This window comes from Amyelois transitella, chromosome 12 (assembly GCF_032362555.1).
Source record: "Amyelois transitella isolate CPQ chromosome 12, ilAmyTran1.1, whole genome shotgun sequence".
Lineage (NCBI taxonomy): Eukaryota > Metazoa > Arthropoda > Insecta > Lepidoptera > Pyralidae > Amyelois > Amyelois transitella.
The window spans coordinates 6,022,151-6,049,778 of record NC_083515.1 but is presented as its reverse complement, the minus strand read 5'-3'; the positions used below and the strand labels follow the sequence as shown (position 1 = coordinate 6,049,778).

At 35.0% G+C, this 27,628-nt stretch overlaps 4 protein-coding genes and 1 non-coding gene across 8 annotated transcripts; 2 read left to right on the top strand and 3 right to left on the bottom strand.

The window, feature by feature from the left end:
* Positions 1 to 32: 32 nt before the first annotated feature.
* LOC106142420 (alpha-(1,3)-fucosyltransferase 7) lies at positions 33 to 4,040 on the bottom strand. 2 transcript variants are annotated; one of them, XM_013344167.2, is made up of 5 exons: positions 3,532 to 4,040; positions 2,320 to 2,468; positions 1,341 to 1,598; positions 872 to 1,117; positions 33 to 645 (listed from the first exon to the last, which is right to left on the bottom strand). In XM_013344167.2, exons 1-5 carry the CDS (start codon positions 3,760 to 3,762, stop codon positions 186 to 188), a joined length of 1,344 nt encoding a protein of 447 aa, XP_013199621.1. In that variant the 5' UTR covers positions 3,763 to 4,040; the 3' UTR covers positions 33 to 185. The 2 variants fall into 2 exon arrangements, with proteins under 2 accessions (XP_013199621.1, XP_060802921.1); XM_060946938.1 differs by having other exon boundaries at positions 3,991 to 4,040.
* Positions 4,041 to 5,198: 1,158 nt separating this feature from the next.
* On the top strand, positions 5,199 to 17,173 carry LOC106142516 (uncharacterized). Of its 3 annotated transcripts, none has more exons than XM_013344302.2 (10): positions 5,199 to 5,361; positions 8,382 to 8,536; positions 9,380 to 9,558; positions 10,499 to 10,690; positions 11,758 to 11,894; positions 12,534 to 12,788; positions 13,741 to 13,872; positions 14,197 to 14,298; positions 14,999 to 15,171; positions 15,524 to 17,173. In XM_013344302.2, exons 2-10 carry the CDS (start codon positions 8,385 to 8,387, stop codon positions 16,353 to 16,355), a joined length of 2,154 nt encoding a protein of 717 aa, XP_013199756.2. In that variant the 5' UTR covers positions 5,199 to 5,361; positions 8,382 to 8,384; the 3' UTR covers positions 16,356 to 17,173. The 3 variants fall into 3 exon arrangements, with proteins under 3 accessions (XP_013199756.2, XP_013199757.2, XP_013199755.2); XM_013344303.2 differs by lacking the exon at positions 5,199 to 5,361 and adding an exon at positions 7,563 to 7,699; XM_013344301.2 differs by lacking the exon at positions 5,199 to 5,361 and adding an exon at positions 7,775 to 7,980.
* An 85-nt stretch (positions 17,174 to 17,258) lies between these two features.
* Positions 17,259 to 23,066, bottom strand: LOC106142517 (uncharacterized). The gene is made up of 6 exons (XR_009657079.1): positions 22,935 to 23,066; positions 22,229 to 22,404; positions 19,901 to 20,059; positions 19,500 to 19,602; positions 18,502 to 18,689; positions 17,259 to 17,429 (listed from the first exon to the last, which is right to left on the bottom strand). It is a non-coding gene; the product is annotated as an uncharacterized LOC106142517 (transcript).
* Positions 23,067 to 24,428: 1,362 nt separating this feature from the next.
* Positions 24,429 to 26,943, top strand: LOC106139026 (transcription factor Adf-1). The gene is made up of 2 exons (XM_013340359.2): positions 24,429 to 24,776; positions 26,077 to 26,943. Exons 1-2 carry the CDS (start codon positions 24,429 to 24,431, stop codon positions 26,620 to 26,622), a joined length of 894 nt encoding a protein of 297 aa, XP_013195813.1. The 3' UTR covers positions 26,623 to 26,943.
* On the bottom strand, positions 25,081 to 27,251 carry LOC132902307 (uncharacterized). Its single transcript, XM_060946855.1, has 2 exons — positions 26,724 to 27,251; positions 25,081 to 25,924 (listed from the first exon to the last, which is right to left on the bottom strand). The coding sequence occupies exons 1-2, from the start codon at positions 27,249 to 27,251 to the stop codon at positions 25,106 to 25,108; spliced, it is 1,347 nt and encodes a 448-aa protein (XP_060802838.1). The 3' UTR covers positions 25,081 to 25,105.
* Positions 27,252 to 27,628: the final 377 nt, after the last annotated feature.

The following is a 27,628-nucleotide window of genomic DNA, read 5'->3' as shown; positions in this document are numbered from 1 at the left end:
AATTCAATAACTAAGTTTTCCTGCAGTACGATTCAACTGACTATAGGTAAAGTAGGTGGAATAAAACTAAGCGGCCTTGTTTCTAATTTAATAAGTTCTTAATATGTTTTCTTAATACTTAAAATATTAATAACAAAAGTCAAAACCAGCACGACGTTGCCATCATTTTATTTTTATAGTTACTTCTATACGCCCAACATACACAAGACGTCGACGTCAAAAAATAGACGCAGATCTTGGAATCTATAGATCTTTTCCTTTTCGTCGTTATAGTTTAATGCCTGACATAATCTACACAAATGTTTAGACTTGGTTCCGAAGTAGCCGTGTTCATTCAATACCATGAAATGGTTCCTCCATAGGTGGTAGGAGAAAAAATCTTTTGGATTCGTAATAACACTTTTTATCTTTGCCGCAAGTTCCTTATGCGATAAGAAATCATCGGAATGTATGTATGAATTTGGTGGTAGCAACGTCTTGCAGTCGTGTAAGGAAGGCCCAAGTAGAATCGGAATTGCTCCTTTGGAGTACGCATGATGGAAAACTTTTTCAGATAAATATTGCCGGCACATAGAATTCTCCATAACTAAGTAGAAATAGTACTGATCAACAGTGTTACAGTCTGCTTTAAAATGACCTGGACATCTGAAAGTAATTTCTTTTATTAAACACATTGTTATCATAAAACATTATTCATAGGTATTTTTTAATGTCATAAAAAACTAACCTTAAACGGACTGTACCTTATACATAATACTATATTCTACACTGTTTTTTATCAAATGGTTAAATATTAATAGAGTACTGACACAAAAAGAACTATATATATTGATATTTGCTTGATAGCTACAGGATTTCAGACAAGACTTACCGAGTCTTATTATCAGGTGAACACCTCCCATAAATGTCAATTTTAATATACTTCTGCATTTCTTCCAAAAACTTCATTCTATACTGAACCTTGCAGTTCGACATAATAACGGCCACTAGTATATCTGATCGTTTGAACTGTAAGTTTGGTATCAATTCAGCGATCGAGCTGTATGTGATATTTTCTTTTTTAGGTTTTTCTAGCGCCACAGTACGGCCGTAGGGTACGGGGATATCCGAATTGGTCCTGTAACATAATATTGTTTTACTAGCTTTTCTTCGAATTTTGGAATTTTTTTCGATATCTGTCAAGTTGGAATTACAATTCCGGTCAGTTACAATTTTAGTATGTACCTATGTAATATTGTATGTAAGTGAAACATGACAATTGCTTGTTTTAACAAAAGGTCCTGTTTCTCTGTAGGCAAATGATTCGACAAACACAAAATAAATCCATTTGGCTTACTTACCTGTAACTCATGGACCAATTGAAAATATTGGAAAATTTTCTAAAATGCGGTCGGAACTTTGTCAACGAAAAAGCGTAACGGGGTGACTCATCATTAAGGAATACCCAAATTTGTTTTCTATTCCTTTGTTCAACCTGGGGATAATCTCCATGCATCATATGCACTAAAACAGCATCGACACTATCAATGGTATTATTGTCTCCTGTGAAAATGCAGTTTTTAACGCTGCAATCATGAAGTATGTTCGCGTCACTCCGGCTACAACAAATAATTCACACTTAGACTTTATTAAAGTTTTCTGAATTTGTTGAAGCTCTTTTATTTTCATGCCTGCCAGTACACCTGATTACAAATCAGAAAAATAAAATATTAAAAAAAAAACATCCCGTGCTCTAAAGCTTAGAGGCTTGGAGACTATAAAGCTTCTACAGTCACTTTTATTTAATTAATAAGAAAGAACAAAAGAAACTTTTGAATTCGAATCTCAATTCCATCTTTAGCCACGTTGGCTCTATCTACCCAGTAAGAGATGAGACATAATAATCGTGGCTATAAACAGCGTGCGAAAGATAGCTATTCTAAGTGCAAGCTTTAACCGAAAACGTCAAATGTGCCATTTCCGGCAGAACTTAAGCTACACCATTTCGGGGAACTTCGGAGATATTTGTTTTACTTCATCAAAAATTCATCAGTCAACCATAAAATATAATGGAAATCAAGCAACATGTAAAGACATACCTAACTTGATATCTTTATTAGACCTTGAATAAAAGCTGATAATAGGTAACACCACTCTCTATGATAAGATACATAGATATAACAAAACATTTGCCTATAATATAATATTTATGCATGAAAATTTTATTAATTAAATAATCCTTCTTGTGTTCGGGTAAAAATGAAAGCAAGTATTGCAGTACCTAAACAATATCATTGTATTAAGAAGATAACTACCTACTGTTTGTTTAAGTGAACTTACTTTTTCTTGCCATAATAATTAACGTGTCGCAATCGCAACCAATTCCAATACTTCCACACTAAAATGATAAAGGTTTTCTCTTTCTCCCGGTATGTGATCAGGGTTTCATTTTTGAAAATTAACGATCCGAGATTCGATGTCTTCCAATACTGGAAATATAATGTAGGAAAATTTTAGAAACTACTTAGACAAAATAAAATTATGAATCAGTACAAATACATTCTGGGGAAATATCAGGTCAGGGTGGGTACCTACCCAAAACCTGGGAACAAAAGAAAAAAGTAATGCTATGACGAATTCATTGCAAGTGTAAAAATGTAGTACTCGTAACTCCGGGAAAGAGGCTTATTATCCTTATAATCTAGAAGTTCAGGTGCCCTTTATTTCGTTAAAAATTTTTGTTCCTAATTTCACTTCACCGAACCTTTTTTGTTTACCTATGGTTTTATTATTAATCAATTTGTTTTGGCTGTTTACGTACTTACGTACCTACCTTATGTAAGTAAATTGTTCATACTTAGTTGGTAATTTTTTTATAGTTTATACATAATAATTTCAACGCAGACTATGTTTTAGTTTTTAGTCGGGTTTTGGTTTTAAACTTTATTTTTATTTAACTTATTTTGGTGTGAATTCGTGTAAGGTAGGTATCATATACTTAAGGCCTTGTATGCAGAGCAAACCTAATATAGCAGTTAAGGTTGTATTGTTTTTAAATATCATAATTATTATCATACCTACCTAACTAGTTTATAAATGATTTAGGTTTAATTATCAGGTGATTGCAAGCCGAGAGCAACAGCTTATAATGTTTACATATATGTATATACGTATAAGAAAGCTCTTTCATTTGATACTCCATACGACCCATAATCATTTTTTTAGATCTTTACTTAAAGTTTAATAATTATGCTTCACTTTAAAAGAAACTCATTCTTTAATTGAATAAAAAACGGTTTTTAAATCCTACTCTAACCTACAATTTATAACGGAGAGAGTATGCCTATAATACGAGTATGTATGTATATAGGTGGCAAAAAAACCTAAGGCACCCAAAAATTATTAGGCACTACCATTTGTGTGCAAATCAATTGTTAAGTGCGAAATATTCATTACTAATTCTCTCTCAACTCTAATACTTACTGATAATTAATTTTGGTATTTTAAATTAGTTCAATTAAATTCGAAAATTAAATATTAGCACTTACTAACCTTCCTCATTTCAAAATATTGCTTTACAATTAATTTGTGGTCGTTTAGATTTGTAGACTTCAATATTTCACTATGATCAGAAGTAAACGGCACGTTATTATCCTCATTCCAAGCGTATTTATAAATTAAAAATAATAACAAAGCAAGACAGTATATAATAAGCCCGTTAACACATATTTTTCTGACGACTATTTTAGCAAAACTTTTTTTTATTGAAAAACTATAACACATTTTCAAATTATCTTTACATATATCGTCAATTCGCTAACACCATTTCTCAAAATTAATGAGGATTTAGGTACCTATTAAGTACCTATGCTAAAACCTTACAAAATATTAAACTTTTCTCGTAAATAGGTAACTTCTAAGTTTAAACATATATCATTCACATTTCTCACAAATCGCAAATTTAAACACACATTGAATGTGTTTGTATACACATTTGATTGTAAAACGTACTGAATAGCTACTGGCAATTTTGATCTTTGTTTGCATAACTAGCAGACATAATGTCAAATCAGAACAATAAAATGAAATGCGTAAATTTCATACGTGCGTATGATATAATGTGAACATGCGAACGTCCTATCTACATGAGTATGATTAGCTGGGGTAATTTGGCACACAGAAATTACAAGTTGGGCATAATTCGTTTATTGATTTTCATTCATTACAATGTTAGTTTGTCATTAGGTGCAAATTAAGCATGAAATGTGTTTACATTAGGGTATATCGTATTTTTTCCTTAAAGTGTAGATATTTTAGACCGGAACAATATGACTGAAAGCCCAGTGCCTGAAAAAACAATATAAAAAATGTTATTTTTAAAATATAAGTATTATTAGGATAAGGTAAAAAATTTCGCCCACACTATGGTACCTACATCCCAAGTTTGTAAGCCTATCCCTTAGTCGCCTTTTACGACATCCATGGGAGAGTGATGGAGTGGTCCTATTCTTTTTTCTATTTGGTGCCGGGAACCACATGGCACACACTATGGTATAAGTGATATACCGTTTTATTAGTTATCACAATCGTAAAAAAGACGGAACCACAAAAAATAAACAAACTGTATATTCAACTGCGACAACAACGCTGTATTTTTTAAGGTTCCGTAGTAAACTATTAAATTTAGTTTGTTTCCTTACCTTATATGTAGTTTCTCAATAATTATAATATTAAATCAAAACATTACTGTTTCCTGTTTTCAACAATAAGTTTCCATATCAAAAAAATATATATTACGAATCAAACTTTTAAATATGCCAATAGTTTTAATATCAATTTTATTATTTTTACGCACATATGAAGTATAGAAAAACCATTCAATTCTATATATTTGCTTTTGCTTTCATTCCGAATACTATAAAAATAACTAAAGATCTATTTTTTGATGACAATTTACTGGAATGAAATGTATCCAAGTTATTTTTTATTTTTATTTTTTATTATCCTCCGGAAACATGATAGTTCACCGCGATAAAATGTATCTAACATATTTACCCGGTATATAATACCTTATATACCGGATAAATATGTTACGTGATTAATCACGTCAGTGTATTAGTCTTTTTGAGTTACGCAGTACTTATTTATAAAGTTTTTTTTTATTATTTTTTTATTTTTATAAAGCTTTTTAGAACTGTGGCAATGGCAACACTGAACGGGCAATATCGGGGAAGAACACGCCACCACGCTGCCACACCCCACACCACTGACGCCATCTTAGCTACCTTCATTCACTTCACGGGCCTCGGGACAAAGAACAGACAGCGCGTGCGTAACAACTGTAATATTTAGTGTTTTGTGCAAATCTGCTAAGTTTTTCAGGTAAATTAAGAAAATTTGTAATTATTAATCAGTTTTCTATGTTTTATCCACCAGACGGAAATATCTAATTGGGTGTAAAATTCTTTCTTTGTCGTTACCTTTTCCTACTTTTTACGTGGGGTCGGCACAGTATGTTAGTTTTTTCCAAATACTTCTTTCATTTGTCATCTCACTGGTCACTCCCTTCTCATGCCTTGTCATGTCATTCATCCTGTCCGTCCATCTCTTTTTTGGTCTATATTTCTAAAACCTTCAACTTCCACATTTCTACAAAATTACTTTACCGATTTGTTGGGTATGTTCACCTCCTTTAGGTACCTACCATAATACGTTCCATTACCTACCTATACATGAGTAGGTTATCTTCTATGTGTAGCTTACTAGTATGTGATAATTCGCAACACGGCATTTTACAGGCGTGGTTCAGAACTCAATCAAACCTTAGAAATCGATACTTGACTTAAATTCCGCAGGTAGGTACTTATCGAGTCCATTATGAAAGTACTAACAGGAGTTGAAAAGTGGTGAAAAAAGACCGAATGGCATTCGCCGATTTGCCAACAGAGAATAATGATGATATAATCGATAATATTCTTAGTTTATCTCCCGGTGCACAAAAGATATGTGTTATAAGTGTGCCGTGCCGTGTGGTTCCCGGCACCAATAAAAAAAAAGAACTCGTTCCCATGGATGTGGTAAAATGTGACTAAAAGATAGGCTTATAAACTTGAGATTCTTCCTTTATTTAGGCGATGGGCTAGCAACCTGTCACTATTTGAAACTCGGTTATACCATTATGCCAAACAGCTAAACGTTGCCTATCAGTCTATTCAAGACTATTAAAAATTTTTTAAAACTCCGATACAAAATGAAGTTCCTTTCAAAAAGTAAGACATATTAAAAAACCCAATTATTAAAATTAATATTTTTTAAAAAAGGACAATCTCTTTTGTACTTCAATAGGCTATTTGACAAAGTTCTAAAAACTATCTTAGGCTATTTATTTGTTTATAGGGAGCCCTACAAAAATACTTTTCTGCCTTTATTACAGCTATTTTATTAAAAAATCGAAAAAGAAAATGCAATATTCAAATATGCCGCCAAAACGCGACTTTTAGCAATATGGCGGCCATGGCATGCAGTGACGTAAATTTCGTGTAAATATCATACAAAGCTTGTTGGTGTTTCGAAAAGTTTTGATTTTCTCTTGTTTTATTTAACTTGTGCCACGTCATATGTGTGAAAATTATTAAAATGAGTTCCTATAAATGTTGTGCAGTGCCTAAATGCAACAATAAAATCTCCTACGAAATCGTTTTTTTCTATGCCGATGGATTTGAATATTCGCAAGAAGTGGTTTCAGATCATGAAGATCAGAGGTTACCAAGATCTACTTACATTGATGTTTTCACATTCTTCAGTTCGGCAGCATAGAAATCTGAATTGTCTTTGAAGAACGCCAACCATTATTGGGTCCACTTTTGCCAAAAGTGGACCTACCAAAAGTCTTTTGGTAGGTTTCGACTGTCAGCTTTCGCGAAATTGGTTTCCATTATTAAATACCTATGTCATCTGAGTAATCCTGAGCGATCAAACACTTATAAAATCTTGAAAAATAATAGCGAACACTAAGGAACAGTACGATCCACAGTCTGTTTATGGATAATTGACGTCATAATAGAAATAGCCAATCACGTTCGTTTTTAGTCACGTGACAGCTGCATAAAAAAGCCTAATTTTCTGAGACGGATTTTGTTAAAATAATGCAATATTTTTATCTCGCGTTATTACAAATCGCTCCAAAAAAATAATATTAAGACTGATGACATAAAAGAAATGTATATTTTTATTACAGTCAAATAGCCTATTCAACCAAGTCTATAATAAACCTAACCTTGCCTTATCCAAATGGGAACATCTGTTTTGTATTGTTATGTAACTGTCACTGTCATCATACAAAATAGTTTGTTGTGAAGTCTAGTCTTTTTCTGTTGCTGCAGTTTACGTTTTCTAAACATTGGTCTAATTTTCCATTACGTATTTATTCCCAAACGCAATCTGTGTTCATTTTTTTTTTGTTACTAAAAAAGCTTTCATTGTATGATCAATACTTGTAACAATACTAATAAATACGAAACTTCGCCGCGGTGCACCACGTAGGTATCATGTAAGTTTTTATTTCAGGAAATCACTGAAGACGCAACTTTTCATAAAGTTTTCAGTTGTATGTAGGTACAAATGAACCTCAAACAAGCATGATACAGTTTAATCTGATATTGGTCAGCCTTATTAATGTAGTGCACAATTATGTAGGCATAGACTTTGAGTTGATGCTTTGGTAATTAAATATTGCGAAACATTAATTGCAAATTATGTTATTTTAATTTCATCATGTTATAATTTTGACTCTATGATACTGCCACAAACAAGTTCAGTAAGACCTTCAGCTATTATGCTTTAGGCTTACAGAGCTTACCTACAACTATTGCTATTTTGTTTCTCAGATTGTATGTATGTTAATAAAAAGACAATGACCAAATAGGTAGGTAACTACAACTGGTGTGCTGTAATGTAAATTTGCCAGTGGAAATGGACATTACACACTGCCAAATATTGAGTGTAGGTATAAATCTACTTAATGAAAGGGCTTTAATTTTTTTTTTGTTTTTCATAACAGAATTGATTGTATTGAATAATCATTCACTCAACTATCAGTTTCTAACTGGACACCACCTCTTTTATATATCACACAGTTAACATCTTCAGAATATGCTTGAAACTTGATGTAAAATTAATACCTATTAAGTACTGTTTTGATAATTATCCTGTTCAAAATTGATAATGCATATGAATACCAACTAGAGTGAATGCAAAGGTTCAAGAGAACTTCTAAAGATTGGACCCATAAGCTAATTACTTAGATAATGTACTGTTACAATTATATTAGTAACAATTAATACAAATCATATACTAATTGATGGTTTACATAAAACACTTAACACAGAATTTCTCAATTACAGATAATGGCAACTAATCATAATTGTAATGGGACACTACCATCTCCGCAAACAACCTTATTAACAAATGAAAATGCCAATGAAAATTTGCCTTGTTTATCTCCAGTAGAAATACAACAAGAATATTATGAAAACCTGTCAGATTGTGACTGGGTGAAGTAAGTATAAAATACAAAATGTTACAATAGTTATACAATGATTAAAAATAACTGTTTATTGTGGTATATGGAACCTCCTCTCAAGGATGCTACTGGTTGGTGGATAGTGATATCTTAAATACACATCTATTTATAAACATACATATAGTCAGGTCTCCATCTCTTATGGAGTAGACGAGAGCCAACAGTCTCAAATTACTAAAGGTTACATACAGCTGTATGGTTCAACTATATTGAGATTCAAATGGGCGACAGGTCACTAGCCCATTATCTAAAAAAGGTATCTCAGGTGAACTCCTTTTTTTCTGTGAAAGTTTTGTTATGACATGTGACCTCTGGTAATTAATGAAGAAATACTGAGAAATTTACAATTTGACTTTCCCTGATAAAAAATAACACCAGACTCCCAAACTGTCCTCTTCTTGAGGAGGAGGGAGACAACCATCATTTAATCAGGCTGTTAAATCTACAGAGCATTTAAAATACATATATACATATGGTCAAGTCTGTATTTATCCCTTGCGGGGTAGACAGAGCCAACAGTCTAGAAAAGACTGAATGCCCACATTCAGCTATTTGGCTTAATGATATAATTGAGATTCAAATAGCGACAGGTTGGTAACCCATCGCCTAAAAAAGAATCCCAAGTTTGTGAGCCTATCCCTTAGTCGCCTTTTACGACATCCGAGTGGTGCTATTCTTTTTATTGTGCCGGGAACCACACGGTACTAGAAATAGCTATAAGAATAAATCTATTGTTTCACCTGAGCAACATATAAGTATAATCCTGTTTTAGCAAGATATAAGAAATGTTGGAGAATTTTTTGTAACACCTTTTTACAGATATGAAAAATCAGAGAGGAACTTATTGTTACAAAATGTAGCCTTTGCACTATTTGGGGGTCCTAGTATAGAAGGAGAACTGACAATGGTCAAAGCAGGTCAGAGTGCTCATTTGGAAGGCTACACAACAAGACAACAAGAAGCAGTCTTGAAAGTATATAAAAAGTTGTGTGAACAAAGTAAGTGTTAATATTATTATTTTTTTAAAGGCCTCTATGGCGCAGTGTAGTGCCCTTGTCTGTGTCACTGGAGGTTCTAGATCGAATCCTAGCCAAGTCTTGGATGTTTATCTATATAAGTATTTATTACAAAATATTTTTATTATAAACTATCTTTGAGTTGGTCTCTAATAAAACCAGTTTCGATTTTTTAATGCTAACTCAATCTGTGTAGTTTCAATGTGTGTAGTCCCATATATATTTATTTATAGTATTAGCAGTTTTAAGCTGATGTGTGTCTCCACTATTGTGTTTAAATATTTTTCAAGTCAAATTTTGAAAGCGTCTTCCCTTGCAGCACTTATCACTGTCTTGCATAGAGAGTTCCACATTTGTATGATACAGATTGGCAAAAAGTGAGTTTTGAGATTGATAGTGCTCCAAGAGTAAGCTAATTTCTTGGAGTTCCCTTAAGTTGTTTGTTCTAACAGTATACTATAGGTCCTCTACACCTTTACAATTACAACTTTATCATCATCATCCTGGCTTGTTTTGTAGTAACTTCTCCTTTTATTTACCTCTTTGGAGACCAGACAGCAAGATTCTGGGCACAAACGCGTCAGGTAGCCAGAGCATATCCTGGCGCAATGCCTTGCCCATGCTGCCCTCAAAATGGCGAAAAGGTTGCACTGGAAGGGTTTTAGTGGGTAAGCTGGCACATTAGGTACCAGGAGTCCCTCTCCCTCCTGGTGAACATCTAGGGCAATTTGTTGATTTTATTATGACCACCATGATTGTTGTCATTTAAGAACCTTTGAATAAACATACATACATATTATTATTTAGTTTCCATAAGAGGGAGTCAAAGCCATCAGTTTTGAAAAGCATATGATCAGACTAGAATGGCAAGCTCTTGATTACATGATATTTGACTTAATTATATGATGTTTCCGATTTTCAGGCAAATTTTCACAGAATGATGAGGACATAATGATGACAGTACTCCTCACAGTATGTGCTAAACCAAAACCACTCAAATTCTACAACATCCAGCCAGCAAACTATTGGATAGATCTGCACCAACGCAACGACATTGATATTTGGTGTACTCCTGTTTTCAGGGTGAGGAAATGCATCCCTACTACTGTTGGTGGTAAGTAAATGTTATGTTTTTTAATTATTAGCGACCCGCCTCGGCTTCACACGGGTTCCTCATAAAACCCTCTTTCCTGCATTTCAAACAGGAACAAAATCCATCCATAACTTTCTGAGATAAGCATATACATACAAATAGAGCAAATAGAGGGACTTTATAATATATAGTGAAGATTAAATATAAAAAGTAAGCTTAATTATCTATAAACTGCAGTATTTTGTTAGCCTAATTATAACTTAAGACGCGATATTTTCCGGCATTGTACAAATAAATAGAAAATCCATAGATTTCAAAGTAATATAAGCCTAAATAATGGTAAGTACTGGCAACTAATCAACACAATCAGTCACCATAACATTTATATCTTATTTGAATTTGAATGATTTAATAATCGCCATAAGTTAAAACATGACAATATATTTCTTTATTTAAAATGACAATATAGCATTGCTGCCTTCTCGTTTTATTCATATTTCTATGGTAGGACAACTCCCATCTTATTTTGTAGAAGAGGCGACAGAAAGAAACAAAAAGCATAAACAATTAGTGCATCTAAAATTCCTATATTGGGTTGGTTAAAGCGCTCACTAAAATTCTTAACATATAGTCTGGACACATGCACCTAATTATTGTTTTCTTTGCTAATGAAAAAGTCCATATAAAAAATTCGAACCAGGGACAATATGTTAATACTAATTAAGGTCGGTACTCTAAGATAAGAGCACTATAAATCTAGTGTTATCAACATACTTATACTTCAGTGGCAATTACCATGACGCGTTTGATTTGAATACCTACCTACCTGGATAAAACCTATTTCATCATTATTTTACTGGCTGTTACCTGCGACTTCGTTCACCATAAAAGTTTACTGACAATACCAATATATAAAGACTGATCACCTATTACATAGATATATTATTTAACAATTTTTTTATATTAAGTAGTTAGTTTTTAAGTTAAACAAAGTAACAATTGCATACAGATATAATATTAAGGCCATAGACTAAGTAAGTAATCTTGGTTTTCATGTACATGAAAACCAAAACCTTTATCTTTTTTAGCCAAGTCATGCAGAGTTTATATTGATGAAAATGCAAGAGTGTATCAAGACTGGGATTCTTATTTAAAAAATAATACATTGCCAAAGTGTGTCCTTATTGTACCAGAAAATGGAGAATACAATGGAACTATTGTGGAGGTGAGTAAAAATATTCTCATCAAGACATAATAGCCTCCAACAATTATTCCTGAGATACCATAGACTATACTCATATACTCATACCACAGACCTATAGGATATGTAGACCTCTATAAGCAAGGGAACCTAACCTAGCTTGGATTTTGTTTTAATTTTTGACACCTACACTTAATCTAACAGAAAAGATTCATTGATATGTAGCATTTAAAGAATTCAAGTTTTCAAATGCACATGTATACACCCCTTTATAATTTGTTTTATCCAATAAAGTGACAATAACAACGCGAGTCTGATACATTATCCACTTTTATGAAAAGTACCTGGGTGACAGAGCTGTACTCGGCGAATGTGACAATAACCATTGAAAGGAGTAATATATATATATATATATATATATATATATATATATATATATATATATATATATATATATATATATATAAAACAAAACTTATACGGGAAAATAATTATGAGTGAAAATATAGAAAAAAAGAATTTTCCGAAACATGAGATCCTGCTATATCGATTTTTACCCTCCTATGTACCTTTCAAAGAAATCGTTAGGGCCGTTTTGGAGACCGCGATTATTGTAGTTATATATGTTTGTTTAGAACTATAAGGACATACACACTATTTCAGGGGGATGAAGCGTTTGCAGTGAAACTATCAGTGGTTCCGTCCCCCTCACTGGGTGTTACCGCGCGAGTGCTCAGTTCAGCGGATACCGTCAGCACGGTGGCTTCCCTGGGCGCGTTAGGAGTACTAGGAGTGGCGGCCGTCACTCCCGTAGGACCTGCAGTCTTGGCCGGGGCAGCGGTGGCGACTATCACCACGGGAATCTACGGCCTCGTCAGGTCTTCGTACCATCTCAAAGATAGGAGCGCTCATGAACAGGTATTTCAATTAATTAGGATATTATATACGTACATGCAAAAGTGAGTTTCTACATTTTTTAATTTGTCTATTTAATGCCGTTGCCACTGCTGGACAAAGACAGCCTTTTAATTCCTGATCCAGTATACATAACAAGTTTCTCCCGTGTGAATTTAGCGCCATCTAACAGAAAAGCAACGAATTAAACGCCACCTACAAAAAGCAACGAATTAAACGCCACCTACAAAAAGCGAGGAATGTAGCGCCATCTACATTGTCCCGTATATATTTATTTATCTATACATTTAATAAAATAGTAAAAATATTTTGTCTGTACATTTAGTATTTTTGACTGAAATGGATAGAGGGACACTTAGAATGAATAACAGAAAGCAAAAATTTTTTTTTTTAATTTCTTGTCTTTCTGTCTGTCTGTATGTATGATCACGATTATGTCCGAAAGTACTGAACCGATTTACTTCAAACTTTCACCAATTGCTTTGTTTTAACTCAGAAGAACATTTAAAGTTTGTTTCATGAAAATCGGTTCATTAAAAAAAAGTTATCGACATTTGAATGAACTCAAGGCATGAGTTTGCCTGCAAATCAGTTACGAAATTTAAAATTCAAAGTCATTTATCATTATACGACAGCATTATACCTATAACATTTAAATATAAGTGAAAGGCGACTAAGGGATAGGCTTAAGAACTTGGGATTCTTTTTTAGGCGATGGGCGAGCAACCTATCACTATTTGAATCTCAATTCTATCATTAAGCCAAATAGCGGAACGTGGCCATTCAGTCTTTTCAAGCCTGTTGGCTCTGTATACCCCGCAAGGGATATAGACGTGACCATATGTATGTAGTCTACTTTTATTTTTAATGTTATCAAAAACATGAATGCTTTCTCGGACGCAAAATTTTCAACATTTTTTCAAACAGTGTGAACATGAAATGGACATGTTTGCAGACCATCAGTATAAAAGATCCTGAGGCTCGAGGCAGTTGGATCAACATAGCGGCGTCATCCGTCGGTTTGGCCGCGGGCGCCGCAAGCAACCTCTTGTCCAGGTCCGCCGCCGCTGGCACCAATCTCACTAAGGTAAGGTCCCTGGTTCGATCTTTAGTTTAGTTTTTACCGGAATGAAAGATACCCTATGTCCTTCTCGAGACTCTTAATTATAGAAGCGTGATATTTTAAAAAGATTGGGATTGATTGTTTAATTTTTCCTGAAAATTTTATTTCTTTATATGTATTTTTTTTTTTAATATTTAGGAACTATTCGATTATCTAAGGGCCACATTAAAAAGTTTTGTTTGCATGGGTCAGTTTTATAGTTGAATAATTAGTTTCTTTTTTTTTACATTTGTTGCTTAATATTTATTTTTTTATTATAGTTATTTATCATAAAGATTTTGGTTTCAGACTGGCCAAGTTCTTACTGTATCCGTGGAGGTTCTTCGTCGCGCCAACCTCTTCACAGGCGCCGTCGGCGTCATCAACAGTTTGGCCCATATTATTGTTAAGGTACATCAGTTGATATTTTTTTGCAACAATGATCCTATTGCGGTTGCGGAGGTCAGACGGGAGTCGCTTCTTGTAAAAAACCTGACTCACCCAATCCAGGATCATGGTCAAAGGCGCACCAGCAGATGAAGATGCAACCGAGACCAACGGCAAGGGGATTTTGTGCACGGCCGTTCTCGACAAATATATTATATTACCGCATATAACGACGGATGTGTGTGGGTCTCGGCACCAAAAATAAAAGGTCCACTCCATCTCTTTCCCATGGATGTTGTAAAAGGTGACGAAGGGATAGGCTTATATACTTGGGATTTCTTCCAGGCGATGACCTAGCAACATGTACCTAAGTATTTGTATCTCAATTCTATCATTAAACCAAACAGCTGAGTGTGGCCTTTCAGTCTTTCAGTCCCGCAGGGGATGTAGACGTGATTGTATGTTATGTTAACGATGGATGGTGATTTGGAGTAGTTATAGTGAATATGGCCCTTATGCAAAAGCTTATTTTATTAAGAAAATACAGTAACATAATTACGAAAGTATAATTTAAAAAACAACGAATACGTAGTTATCAGTAGTGTAAACTTTTTAGCGACGAAATTTTTTCTCTAAGGTATTGCTAATAAACATTTCTATAAGTGAATTATGAAATTGTAATTTTTATGTTCTCTCTCAAATGGAATTTGTACAACTCTTTCAGTACCGCAAGCACGGTGAGAAGCCGACCAAGTTGGAACTATTCCAGTTCACAACCGCTACTTTGTTCTTCTGCAACGCCGTGATGTCCAACCGAACTGCCCAGAATATAATAGAAGAAGCCCAAGCATCCACCATCAATAATTACCGGGCTTCGCTTAGGAGCAACAGACACAGGTAGAATACATTTTCTGGCGCAGTACTATTTGAATTATAAGCCGCTTCGGCAATATTCGACGGCGCAAAATAGCACAACCTGCCGTCGAGTCAAACTTAATGAAATCTCAATAAAATAAAATAATCCAGCATATTAAGGAATTCGTATAGCTTTTGCCCTTTAGAACGTAAATTAAATGGTTCTTGAGTTACATTCACCGGCAGCCAAACTTGACCGGCTTATGGTATTTATGGTCTAAACAGGGGCTGATGTTTTTGTATGTTGACAGAAAGTGTACAATATTTTTTTTACAAGTTTAGAACCTAGAAAGGGCCAACATTTTGTAATTAATATAAACACAACTATTTTCAGGAAAATATTTGACAAGCTGAGTGCCGAGTCCCGGCGAGTGCAAGGCAACGTGCAAGGTAATGCAGAAGTCATACAAGGCATCAAGAACATCGCGAACAAAGACCAATACTTCGCAGACGTGCTCAGGATCAACAAAGATGTGAATCAGCACAAGTTGAGGATATCCATGACCGCGGACGGCGAAGTGAATTTGAATGCGCAGCACAAATTCAGCCCTTCTGAATTGTCGAGCCTGGGTAAGGAAGGTAGATCCCAACTATTCGGTAATTTAGGCCCAGCCGCGGTCGGTACGAAGAATGTACCAACCCGCCTTACCACTTCGACGACTGCAGTAGGCAGATACGAAGAAGAAAACGATAGCGTCATGGTTGGTATCCACCCGGGCGAAATCATACGCATCGGAACTTTACTTGTACGAGTGAGCGCTTCAGGAGCTGAAAACGTGGCTTTGTTGCTTGAAAATCTGAGCCAAGACGTTCACGCAAATTTAATGACAGTGGCATTTAATATCCTTTCCAAATTGTTGCCAGAAGATATAGCAAAACTAAAGCTGCTTAGCCCTGACGAGGATTTGATCGCTCAAGTAGTGAAATTCGTTTTCAATTACCTGAAACACAAAAGGCCGATGGGGGAGGCAGATCCTGATGATAACAGCATCATGTTAGTACTGAAGGAATTCTTCCAAGACGGTTTGATTCGGCAAGATACTATATTGCTGCTGAAGAGCCGTTTTATGAAGTGGATCGATGGAGAAATCGAAAACAGGCGACAACGCTACCCAAATAAAACTGAAACCATTTGTCCTAAATGCCAAGGTGTCAGATTTACTTAAATAATTTTGTAACTATAAATATTTCAGTTTAATATTGTGTGGTACATTCAATAACTTTACAAAATATTTTTTGTAGACAAAAACCAATGTTCATATTAAAAGTTTACAGATAAAAATATAACACTAACATTCAGTTGTTCGTTTTACACTTTTTTGGTTACAATAAATTACTCCTACCTGTGAAGTAGTAAGATTTTTTACAATATATGATTCCAAGAAATGAAGACTAAATTATCACTCAATTAAATTAACAATTACATTATAAGTCCTATTATATTATAAATATATAGATAAAACGACGTCTACAAAAGACTAGATAACAATTTGCAGAGCCAACGAAACACAAACATATCACACATGTTTTTTTTTTATTTATTTCCAAATTTTACTTAGGTATATTTTAATATAAGTACTTAGTCTGTAAGTAGAAGGTACAAAATTGCTGATTATTATATACACATATATTATAGATATATTAAAATATATTTTCGATATTTCAGATGATATTAGAAAGATAATATATGTATGATAATTTTAATTGTAAATATAAAACGTTATATTGACCGCACAATAGCTTAAGCAAAATTAAAAACTAATAAAGTAGAAATAGACTAATAGTAATCGATTTTTAAAATTAGGAAATTTTAAAATTAGGAAAATCAAATGCTTAGGTACTGTGCCTTGTATTCATTTGTTTGTAAAACAAAGCTATTTTATAATAAACTATGCTTGGGGACCATTGCTTTTCATTATAGATCTACCTAATAATATTAGAAACTTAGCACCAATTTGAAACAAATAGACTTTCTTTACTCGGATGGCTGACTTTTTATTTCAAATACGTACTCACCTAGTTGTGATAATAACTGTAATGTTAAGATTCGAGAAACTTGGTTAAATAAATAATCGTCAAGAGGGTTTAGATGTGTATATTGTATAAATAATATCTAAATAATTATGTATATTTTGGTTGGACATTAATGATTTAAAGTTTTCATACAGTTTTCTTTTTCGATTCTGTTTTCGGGCACCATTGGTGGTGGGTTGTACTCGAAGAATTTAGCTATAAAATACCTGAAAAAATAAATGGGTTAAAAAAGGTGATCTGTTTTTAAGAACATGTTAGCTTTCGTGGGCGAAAAATATGAATTCACAGAAAGAAATAAAAGTAATTTTATAAAACAAGCAGTTCAATAAAAAGTTTTTCACATAAAAGCCTACTTTCATGAAACAAAACTAATCGAAAAAAAATACTACCTTTTCTAGGGAAGAAGGAAAAGCATTATAAACTACTTAATCCAGAACTCCTATACGAAGCGGATTGATGTTATGCAGTCAGGCCGCAACAATTTTGTCAAATGTTTGAAAACTGAAGACGCCGTAGATTGGACAAAGTGGAAAAGATAAATGTAGGAAAGCGACCCCAGGCCCTGAAGCACTATAATAGAGGGTGCAACTGGGAATGCGCAAATATGAGAGACAGAGTAAGTATCTGGGAGAAGTTGGGCTAGGTCTGCTACATTATTACCAAATCGACGATTACGACGTACCATATTGCATGCGCAATCCCCGTCTCTGTCGCATGCTCACGAGCCTTAACGCATTCTTAAATGGAATACGATTATAAGAAAATTTTTGTTATTTTGTGAGAAAGGTAAATGTTCTTCAACTAGTTTGTTTCTGTTAGTAACTACTTAGTTTCTTGCCCATATTATACTTGAATAGAATAGAATATTGTTATTTGTTCTTTTTATTTGAAATGAAGACTTAGATTTTATTTTGTTTTATAAGAATTCCTTTCCAAATACAGGCGTACCTTCTACTACCGTTGTATTATTGGCGTAAATAAATAAAATAAATTATAAAGCTTTTCTTTATAAGCTAACTGGGATTGCCAACAGATGAATTACAGGCAAGCCAATTCACCCCTCTTTATGCAAGCAAACTGAAGAGGAATCCTACATACATAACACCACTCATTCTTTCCCGGAGAGGTAGGCAAACACATATCCACTTGCCACGATTACTGCATAGGTAGATACTTATTCGGCTTCATCTACATTCGCAATTCTGTTGTTCAATTGATTTGATGTTTCGGCCTGGACGTTCCCTCTTGTTTGGAAGTAATCAAGAGTTGAATACTTACCAGACAAGTATCTCCACAGTGACCAAGACGGCTGCGGCAGTGGTCTGAATTGCGACTTTCGCTGGCTCAGCTGTTCCCCTAAGTGCAGCGGCGAGCATGGCGTCGCCTGCGTCTGATGCTGCTTCCAATGCTGCGACAAGAAGCGCCGGCGCCGCGAGCCAACGTGCGCCGCGCCGCCACCATGATTGCTGAAAATTGATTTACTACTTTTTATTATCTTTGTGCAAAGTTAGATCTATCGTCTGGTCTTTTGGTCGCAAGATAGCTAGTTATATAAATGGTTAGGTACATTTCATTGGTTGAATCTTAAAATTAACCATGGTTATTTTTTATCGACTGTGATAAATCCCTCACCGATTCATGATTTTTCGTTTGGTGATTTCATGAGAACTACCAAAATTTAATTTATTGTTATACACTGGTTCACTGTTATAGGTATAGATTTGAAGAATGGGAATGCCATGGGTCGGAATTAGGTAAAGTGCCTATGGCACCCCCAGAGGTTTCCTCCAGGGGAGCCTTGGGCCCAGAATCAATTATTAAACGAAAATCATATAGAATGAAAGGGATAAGCTTATAAACCTGAGATTCTTCTTTAAGGCGACAGGGTAGCAACCAGGATAGTGACACTATCTCAATTCTATCAATTAGCCAAACAGCTGAACGTGGGCTTTCAGTCTTTTTAAGACTAATGGCTCTGTCTACCCTGCAAGGGATATAGACGTTATTATAAGAATGTATGTTATAATGAAAGGTACCTAAAATAGGTAAGTAATTAGGTACTTTTTAGCCCTATGTCTCGACTTCTATGTCTTTATTATTTAGGCACGTGTTTTTTCGTTGAGGAAAATTCTCTCTTAGTGTTTACTAGAATCCAGGCAGTTTTGACTATACGTTATCTATCTATAGGAATCTTTAAATTATTATCGTAGTTTTCTAAGTGAAGTTTAATATTAATTTATATGTAGATACCCTAAGTAGATAAAAAATAAACCAACCTTGGACATTACAGCTATAAGAAGTAGCAACGAGCTGGCTGCAGTCACAAAGGCACTTAGCTTTCCGTACCCCATCACCAGTCGAATCGTGGGTTTTGTAATTCTGTGTAAAAAATATGCTAAATTATATTTAAAGAAGAAGAGACTGACGGCTCTGCCTGTCCCGCAAGGGATATAGATGATTATAAATGTACCTATGTATGATTTTCGGTAACGGATATTTTCTTTTTCTTATTTATCAGGGTCTTCGCCGTAAGAATTTACAGAAATAAACGCTACTCGGAGATTAAGTTTATTTGTGTGCCTTTCATCAAAGTCGTTTTGGAAGTTTTTGAGTCAACCCGTTTCAACTCCAAACACGAAGCATCTTATTTATAAAGGTAGCTATTAAAGTTATTTACCGTCGAGCAAAGCTGACATTGCTCAGTTTCTGCGCTACATCGTCATCTTCTAACTCCAACTCCACTGGTTGGGAAGCGAACGCACACGCAGACATTGACACTCCTAGCAACGCCACGAGAAGAGCCCGGAGTTTCATACGAACACCGTCGGGACTATCGCTGATGCCATCCATAACGTTCATCCGCTGTTGAACATTAGAACGATTACTAGACTTAAGCAAGTTCCCATTTAATGTAATTTCACTTTAAATACGTACTTACACAAGTCACACCTCTTACCTGTAGTATACAAAGACTTCTACTTGCCACGATCCATGAATACTGCTTTCGCATAACATTCATAACACTCTTTTTGCAAGCTCTTCGGTTTTTTGACGGCTTCTGTGGCGCAGCGGTAGTACGCATGACTGAGTCACCGGAGGTCCCGCGTTCGAATCCCGGCCAGGGCATGATGAGAAAAGAACTTTTTCTGATTGTCCTGGGTCTTGGATGTTTATTTATATAAGTATTTATTATAAAATATAGTATCGTTGAGTTAGCATCTCGTAACACAAGTCTCGAACTTACTTCGAGGCTAACTCAATCTGTGTAATTTGTCCCGTATATATTTATATTTAGGCTACTCTTGAGCTGACCTTAAACCAGGACCTCCCCGACTTGATCAAGTATACTTACCTCTCACGATACCAGTGTTTTGCTTGGAATATTAAAACCCGAATACTGTAAGACGCTTCGCTAATTATGCTACAACAAAAGTACTATAAAACACTGCAAAACAGTATAACAGGTACCTGATTTTCATGCTTAAAACGGAGCCGATCTATGAAATTTGCGCTCTCCGTTTCCATCTTAAATTAATCTCAAGAAATATTCATGATTTCATATCTGCTGATACTAGTATTTGTAAATTACCATGTGGGTTTCATACCAATCACTAACAAAACTGTTTTGGGAATATTTTAATCTTATTTTTAAGACACTACATGGTATAGACGAGAGATACGAGTATACTCAGAACTGTGCAATATGTGGCTAATGTACATTATGTCAATCAAAAATTTTGTTTTTAATATCAAAGTTATTAAGTTGCCAGTATCTAGATTTTTAAGTACCTTCTTAATCACATACTTGAGTTTGTTCGTATCTCTTTTCAGTTACACCACTGAATCGATGCATACATGCATATGGAGTTCTGAGAAAAACATACCTTTCATCCCAGTAAAAACTATATTAGAATTACCAAACGTTCATCGAGGGATATTACAAAAATTAAGTCCAAACAGTTCCCTGGCTAAGTAAAATAAGAAGAAAAAAAATGGTAGATACAGTTTCATTCGGACCAAAAGTGCACAATAATAATTATAAATCACAAATGCATAAATAACGGCGAAAAACGCAAAATTCTTGAAACCAATTAAATATCATCAGTGTGATAGCAGGTACTTTATGTCTGAGTCTGCGTAATGATTTCATGTTTAACTGCGCTAAAATAAGAAAAACGTTTATAATCTCCACAGCGACCAGAAACAGTTGCCCTGCTAGGTGCGGCAAAAATAACGCCGGATTTTCCTGAAATAAAATGTTCTCGTTATACTTATTTTGATAGTTTTGTTATAATTTTTATTGAATTCAAAATTAATAAAACCTTATTATACTAAATGATGCAGATGGTTTCCGTTCATGCCTGTTTACACCCGAGCGTAATGTATATCCCATTATTTGGGTAACTTGCTGTTGAAATTTCAAGAAGAGTTTCCTGTCTTCCTCCCGAGCTAAGTTACCTTTCAGTCTACCTGTCTAAATATTCCCATTACTATCAGAGGAATTTCAACTATGCCACACTTTAACACTACTGTATAAGCTTTGATCAACGCTTCATCATTAGTAATTTTATCTCTAGTATATATTTGTAGAAAAGTCTTTGAAGTCGGTCAGATGTTTTGTAATGAAGGTAAATACTGAAATGAAATAATACATGTAATTACGATATGCCGTGTGTTTTCCGGCACTTTAAAATAGGACCAGTCCATATCTTTCCCGTCGATGCATTAAAAGCGACTAAGGGATAGGCTTATAAACTTGAGATTCCTTTTGTAGGCAATGGGCTAGTAACCTGTCTCTATTTGAATCTCAATTCCATCGTAAAGCTATAACACCTAATGATATCTATCAGTCTTTTTAATACTGTTGGCTCTGTCTCCCCCGCAAGGGATAGAGACGAGACTAATGAAAGGCCTTGTTCAGGTATATAGCCCAATGATGGTATTGAGCTTCAGTGATAAAAGATAGATAGGTAAATAAAAGTAAATTTATGCTTATTAGCAGTACAGCGTTTAACTCACCGTAAAGCAACCTACAAGCAGACAAGCGTATTGAACTAAACCCATAGACGTTGCAATGATTTTCAAGTCATGTACAAGCATAAAATTTTCCAATTCGTTAGCCTTAGTATCTGCATAAGGCGTTTCTCCAAGGTGTGTTCTGAGGTGATGAGCACTTAATATCTGGAAAATTAAGATTTCGAACACTTATTTATCCAGTAATTTCTTCCGGCTTTTCAATCGATTTGTAAGATCTAACATAGAAGGTTTGTATTTTTCTTCACATACATACATATAATCGCGTCTATATCCCTTGTGGGGTAGACAGAGCCAACAGTCTTGAAAATACTGATAGGCCACGTTCAGCTGTTTGGCTTACTGATAGATGAGATTTATATAAAGTGACAGGTTGCTAGCCCGTCGCCTAAAAGAAGAATCTTAAGTTAATAAGCCTTAGTCGCCTTTTACGACATCCATGGGAAAGAGTTGGAGTGGTCCTATTCTTTTTTTCTATTGGTGCCGGGAACCACACGGCACTCGGCACGGCATTGAATTTTTCTTGTTTTTAGTATTTCAGTCTCACGTTTTCTTACTCATTTTACAGAGTAATATGTGACTAAGGTTTATCTGCCTATTCTGAAGAATGGAATTCAGCAAATGATTTTAATATGAAATGCAAGTATCTTTTTAAAAGTTTTAACGTAGAAACTTACAAAACCAAGTATCCCATAGAAATATGTGTATTGAATACATCCTAAAAATGTAGGATGCTGGCACAACTGTCTTGTTATACCTAAGTGTGGTTTCAGAACTGTTGAAATAATCATGTTAAAAGGTAGTTTCATATTTCATAGTCTTTAATTCGTCTTGGCATTTTGAACCTTATGTGTTTGAATTTTTGCCATGCCTTAAGCCATGGAAGTGCAGCTAAGTCTTTACCTACAGTAAGAAATGGGTATTCCTTTACTAGATACTTGATTATTTTTCAGTAAATAAAATGGATCGGACGGATGTATTTGATGACATATTGACATGCCTACTGACATCATTATTTGCTTTGTGGACGTTAATTTTTTAGTGTAATACTAGTGAGGGAATTCGACAGATTTAAAAACAATATATCTGTGACAAATTCCAAACTAATTTACAATGTCATGAGCATTTTCTGCTAATAATATTTATTAGGTATCTAAGATTCCTATGTCAAAAATTATAGGGTTTAATAATTACAACTAATAATATATATAATTATAACTAATAATAACTAACTAGGATTTTTATAACTTATGTAAGTAATTAAAAGTCTATATCCATTATCATATTCTATTATAATACTCGTATCTAGTTTAATTCTCTTCTATGTTGCTTCTTTGCATCTTCATATCATAGGTATACTTTACGGCTAAAGTTGATAAGGTTAATAAACATTTATTGATGACCTTTAACAACATGCAAGTCAGCAGAGTTAGGGACATTTTTGTCCTTGATCTCATTAGTATCTATTACCAAGTAGCCTTACAAGTATAACTAGGTACTGGCGTAGTTCTTGGTAAGTACTATCTTGGAATACTTGTTACTTAGAAATGAGCAACCTTCAAACTAATTGCCGTGTGGTTCCCGGCACCAATACAAAAAAGAATAGGACCACTCCATCTCTTTCCCATGGATGTCGTAAAAGGCGACTAAGGGATAGGCTTACAAGCTTGGGATTCTTTTTTAGGCGATGGGCTAGCAACCTGTCACTATTTGAATCTCAATTCTATCACTAAGCCAAATAGCTGAACGTGGCCATTCAGTCCTTTCAAGACTGTTGGCTCCGTCTACCCCGCAAAGGATATAGACGTGAACATATGTATGTATGTATGTATGTTCAAACTAATTCAGTGTGATATGATTAAACTTATTTAGTAGCGTCACTTACTATGCCACAATCCTACTACTATTATAAAGGCGAAAGTTTGTATGGATGTATGGATGTTTGTTAAGCCCCGGATACACTAGGGAACATTTTGTCCCGCAACATGACGCGCAACACAAAATATACGTGACGCTGCAACGTTGCATAGTGTCCCGCAACATGACCCACAACATTGTACGTGACGCGGGGCATGTTGCTTGCTCCCGCCTCGTGAGCGAGCGCATGTGTCCCGCGTCAGTGTTGCGGCATTTGTCACCGAGTATAGTCGCGTACGCAACGTGCCTTTAAAATGTCTGTTGTGTGGGGAAATGATACCGTGCTTTTGCTTATTGAGCTTTACGAAAGTCGTGACTTGTTATGGGATACTTCACACCGTGACTATCGAAATAAAATAAAGAAAAATGATGCATGGGAGGATATTGCCAAGGCGCTTAAATTGCCTAGAAAAGAAATAGAAGCCAAAGTACATACCCTGCGTTCGCAATTTGTCCGAGAAAGGAAGAAAGTGAAATCGTCAAAAACTACTGGCAGTGGACGAGAGGACGTGAAGTCCAGTGCATGGTTTGCGTATGATGCAATGAAATTTTTGCTAAAGGGAGCCACAACGTCTGGAAGCTTGGACACTTTGGACACAAACGTAAGTTATGCTTTTTTATTTCTAATTTATTTATATTTACTAGCGGCCCGCCCCGGCTTCGCACGGGTAGCTAAATTTATACATACTTAATTTATTAATTTAAACTTTCTTCTATTTCTATTTCCTTTTTTCTGCCCATATGATGCTGTATTTTTTTATCTTATCACTTATTTTATTATTATTTCACCTTATCACTACTAATATAATATGTATTATTTACATTAACTAAGATTTGTACACACCTCACCCACAAGACTTCACTTCTAAAAGGATTGACGTTGTTCAATAACATTAAAAGAAAAAATATAGTACAATACTAGTTTATTCATTTAAAAATTATTCTGCCAGGGAACACGTCCTTCTTCACTCATGAAATATTCAGCAAATTTGTTTCTTATTTCCATAGCAGATTCAGGGTAGCGTCGTCCCATAGCATTTAAATTCGACATATTAACAGAGCCAGCTTCTCTGCGCCAAGATCCTTCTAAAATATCGTGATCCACATTTTCAGAATCAAAAGTTCCATGTGGGTTGTACAGTGATCTCGATTGACTATTTCGCCTTAAAAAATTATGGAGGTATATGCACGCCATTACAACAAGTTCAGCATTACAGGGTAGGATGGTTATGGGAGTTCGGAATATACGAAATACAACACCTAAGATACCGAACACATTTTCGACAATTCTTCTAGCTCTTGACAGTCGATAGTTGAAAATGCGTCTTGTTGTACCCACGTCATGATTACCGGGATATGGCTTCATCATGTTTTCTGTCAGTGCAAAGGCGCTGTCTCCTACAAGTACGTAAGGCATATTCGGCCCATCTTGTCGTATTGGGTCTGGAGTCGGCCAGTTGAGTTGGTTATCAGCCAAAGCTTTATAAAAAGCAGTCTCTTGGAATACTCCACTGTCAGAAGATTTTCCTTTAGCACCACAATTTGCATAGATAAAATTGTAATTTGCATCGACAATACCCAATAGGACAATACTAAATTGTTCTTTATAGTTAAAATAGTCACTTCCAGAATTCGAAGGAGCTTGGATCAAAACGTGTTTACCGTCTATAGATCCAACGCAATGCGGAAAATTCCATATATTTTCAAAGCTTCTAGCCTTGGCTTTCCATTCATTTGCAGTAGCTGGGACCTGTAAAGAAATTATTAAACATTAAATACTATTTTTACGTACTAATAATTAAGGATTCATGTCTAACAGATGTTTGAAATAATACAATACGTGTTTTATAGTCTATCCTTATTATAATAATTGATTTAATATTTATATCATTAATTTTTCAGAGTCCACAAAGCCAAAACACGATTTCGTCTCCGGATGAAGATGTCGTTCTACAGTCTCAATCTACCGTTCCAGAATTTCAATCTCCTCATCAACTAGAATCGCAATCTACCATTGATCAAGCAGAGCAACCTACAACCCCTGCACCAACACCTTCATCGTCGCGACCAACTCGCAAGAGGAGCCACCCCAATGAAGATAGATTAGAGGAGGCTTATGAAGTTCTGCATGCTGCTAAAAACAGAATGATGTCCCGAGATGAATTCGATGTTTATGGACAGTACGTAGGAACTGAGTTACGTGCATTAAATGACGAACACAGTGTAATTATGGCTAAATATTATATTAATAATATTTTATTAGATGCACGCTTAGGAAAATACCGTACAATTTATAATAATCAAAGCCAGCCAGTTGTTCAACAGGGCTATAGCACTGCATCCAGTGATATTAGCCCCGAGCCTTCTGAAGAGCATATTATACAAGATATACTTGAAACTATGGATTCCTCGAACACTAATAGCATTGATGGCACTAATACTAATTAATTTACGTTGGTCGCTATATCCATCTCGTACTCTTTAAAATTTATTTTACTGAAGATTAAAATACAATTATAAATAAAATATATGCGTTTTCTTTAACTTACCTTTACACATATCTTCAATTTATTTATCAGTTCTTTACAAACTTCTGGTACTATTTTACGTATCAGTTGTTTTGACACTCGAAAAGTGTACGACAAAGAAGCATAAGAATCTCCAGTCGACAAGTACCTCAATGTAATGGCAAGTCTGATATGAGGACTAATAGCGTTTCGTAATATTGTATCCTGTTTGGCTATGGAAGATGCGATCATTTGCAACAAAGTTTCAAAATCAGATGATGACATGCGAGTAAAATTCACAAACGATCCGTCAGACATTCGGAGATCACTTAGAATATTTACTCTTCTTTCTCGTTGTAATAAGAAATTCCGCATCCACCACCTTCTCTTTCTCTTACGTTTCAACACACTCGATATAATTACTATGTACGCAGCACTAATAGCCACAACCTCCTCGGGCGACATTTCTATAAACACTGAGAAGTGTGGTCGACAAAATGTTCCGCGACATGTATCTCGGCACATTCCACGTAGTTGTTGAGCAACATGTTCCGCAACATGTTGCTCCATTTGTCCCCTAGTGTATCCGTGGCTTTACTCTTTCACGCAAAAACTACTGAACCGATTACCATGAAATTTGGTATGTAGGTAGCTGAAGACCCAGAATAACACATAGGCTACTTTTTATCCCAGAGTTCCCGCGGGATTGATAGGGTTTCCATGCGGACGAAGTCGCGGGCGGCCTCTAGTATAAATATAAAGAACTAGCTGTTACCAGCGACTTCGTCCGCGTAAATTTCGAATTTTTACGCGTAAACTTATTTCTCATGCCTTGAGTTCATTCAAGTGACAATAACTTTTTTTTAGGGAACCGATTTTGATGAACTTTGAATGTTTTTCTGAGTTAAAACAAAGCAATTGATGAAAGTTTTAAGTAAATCGGTTCA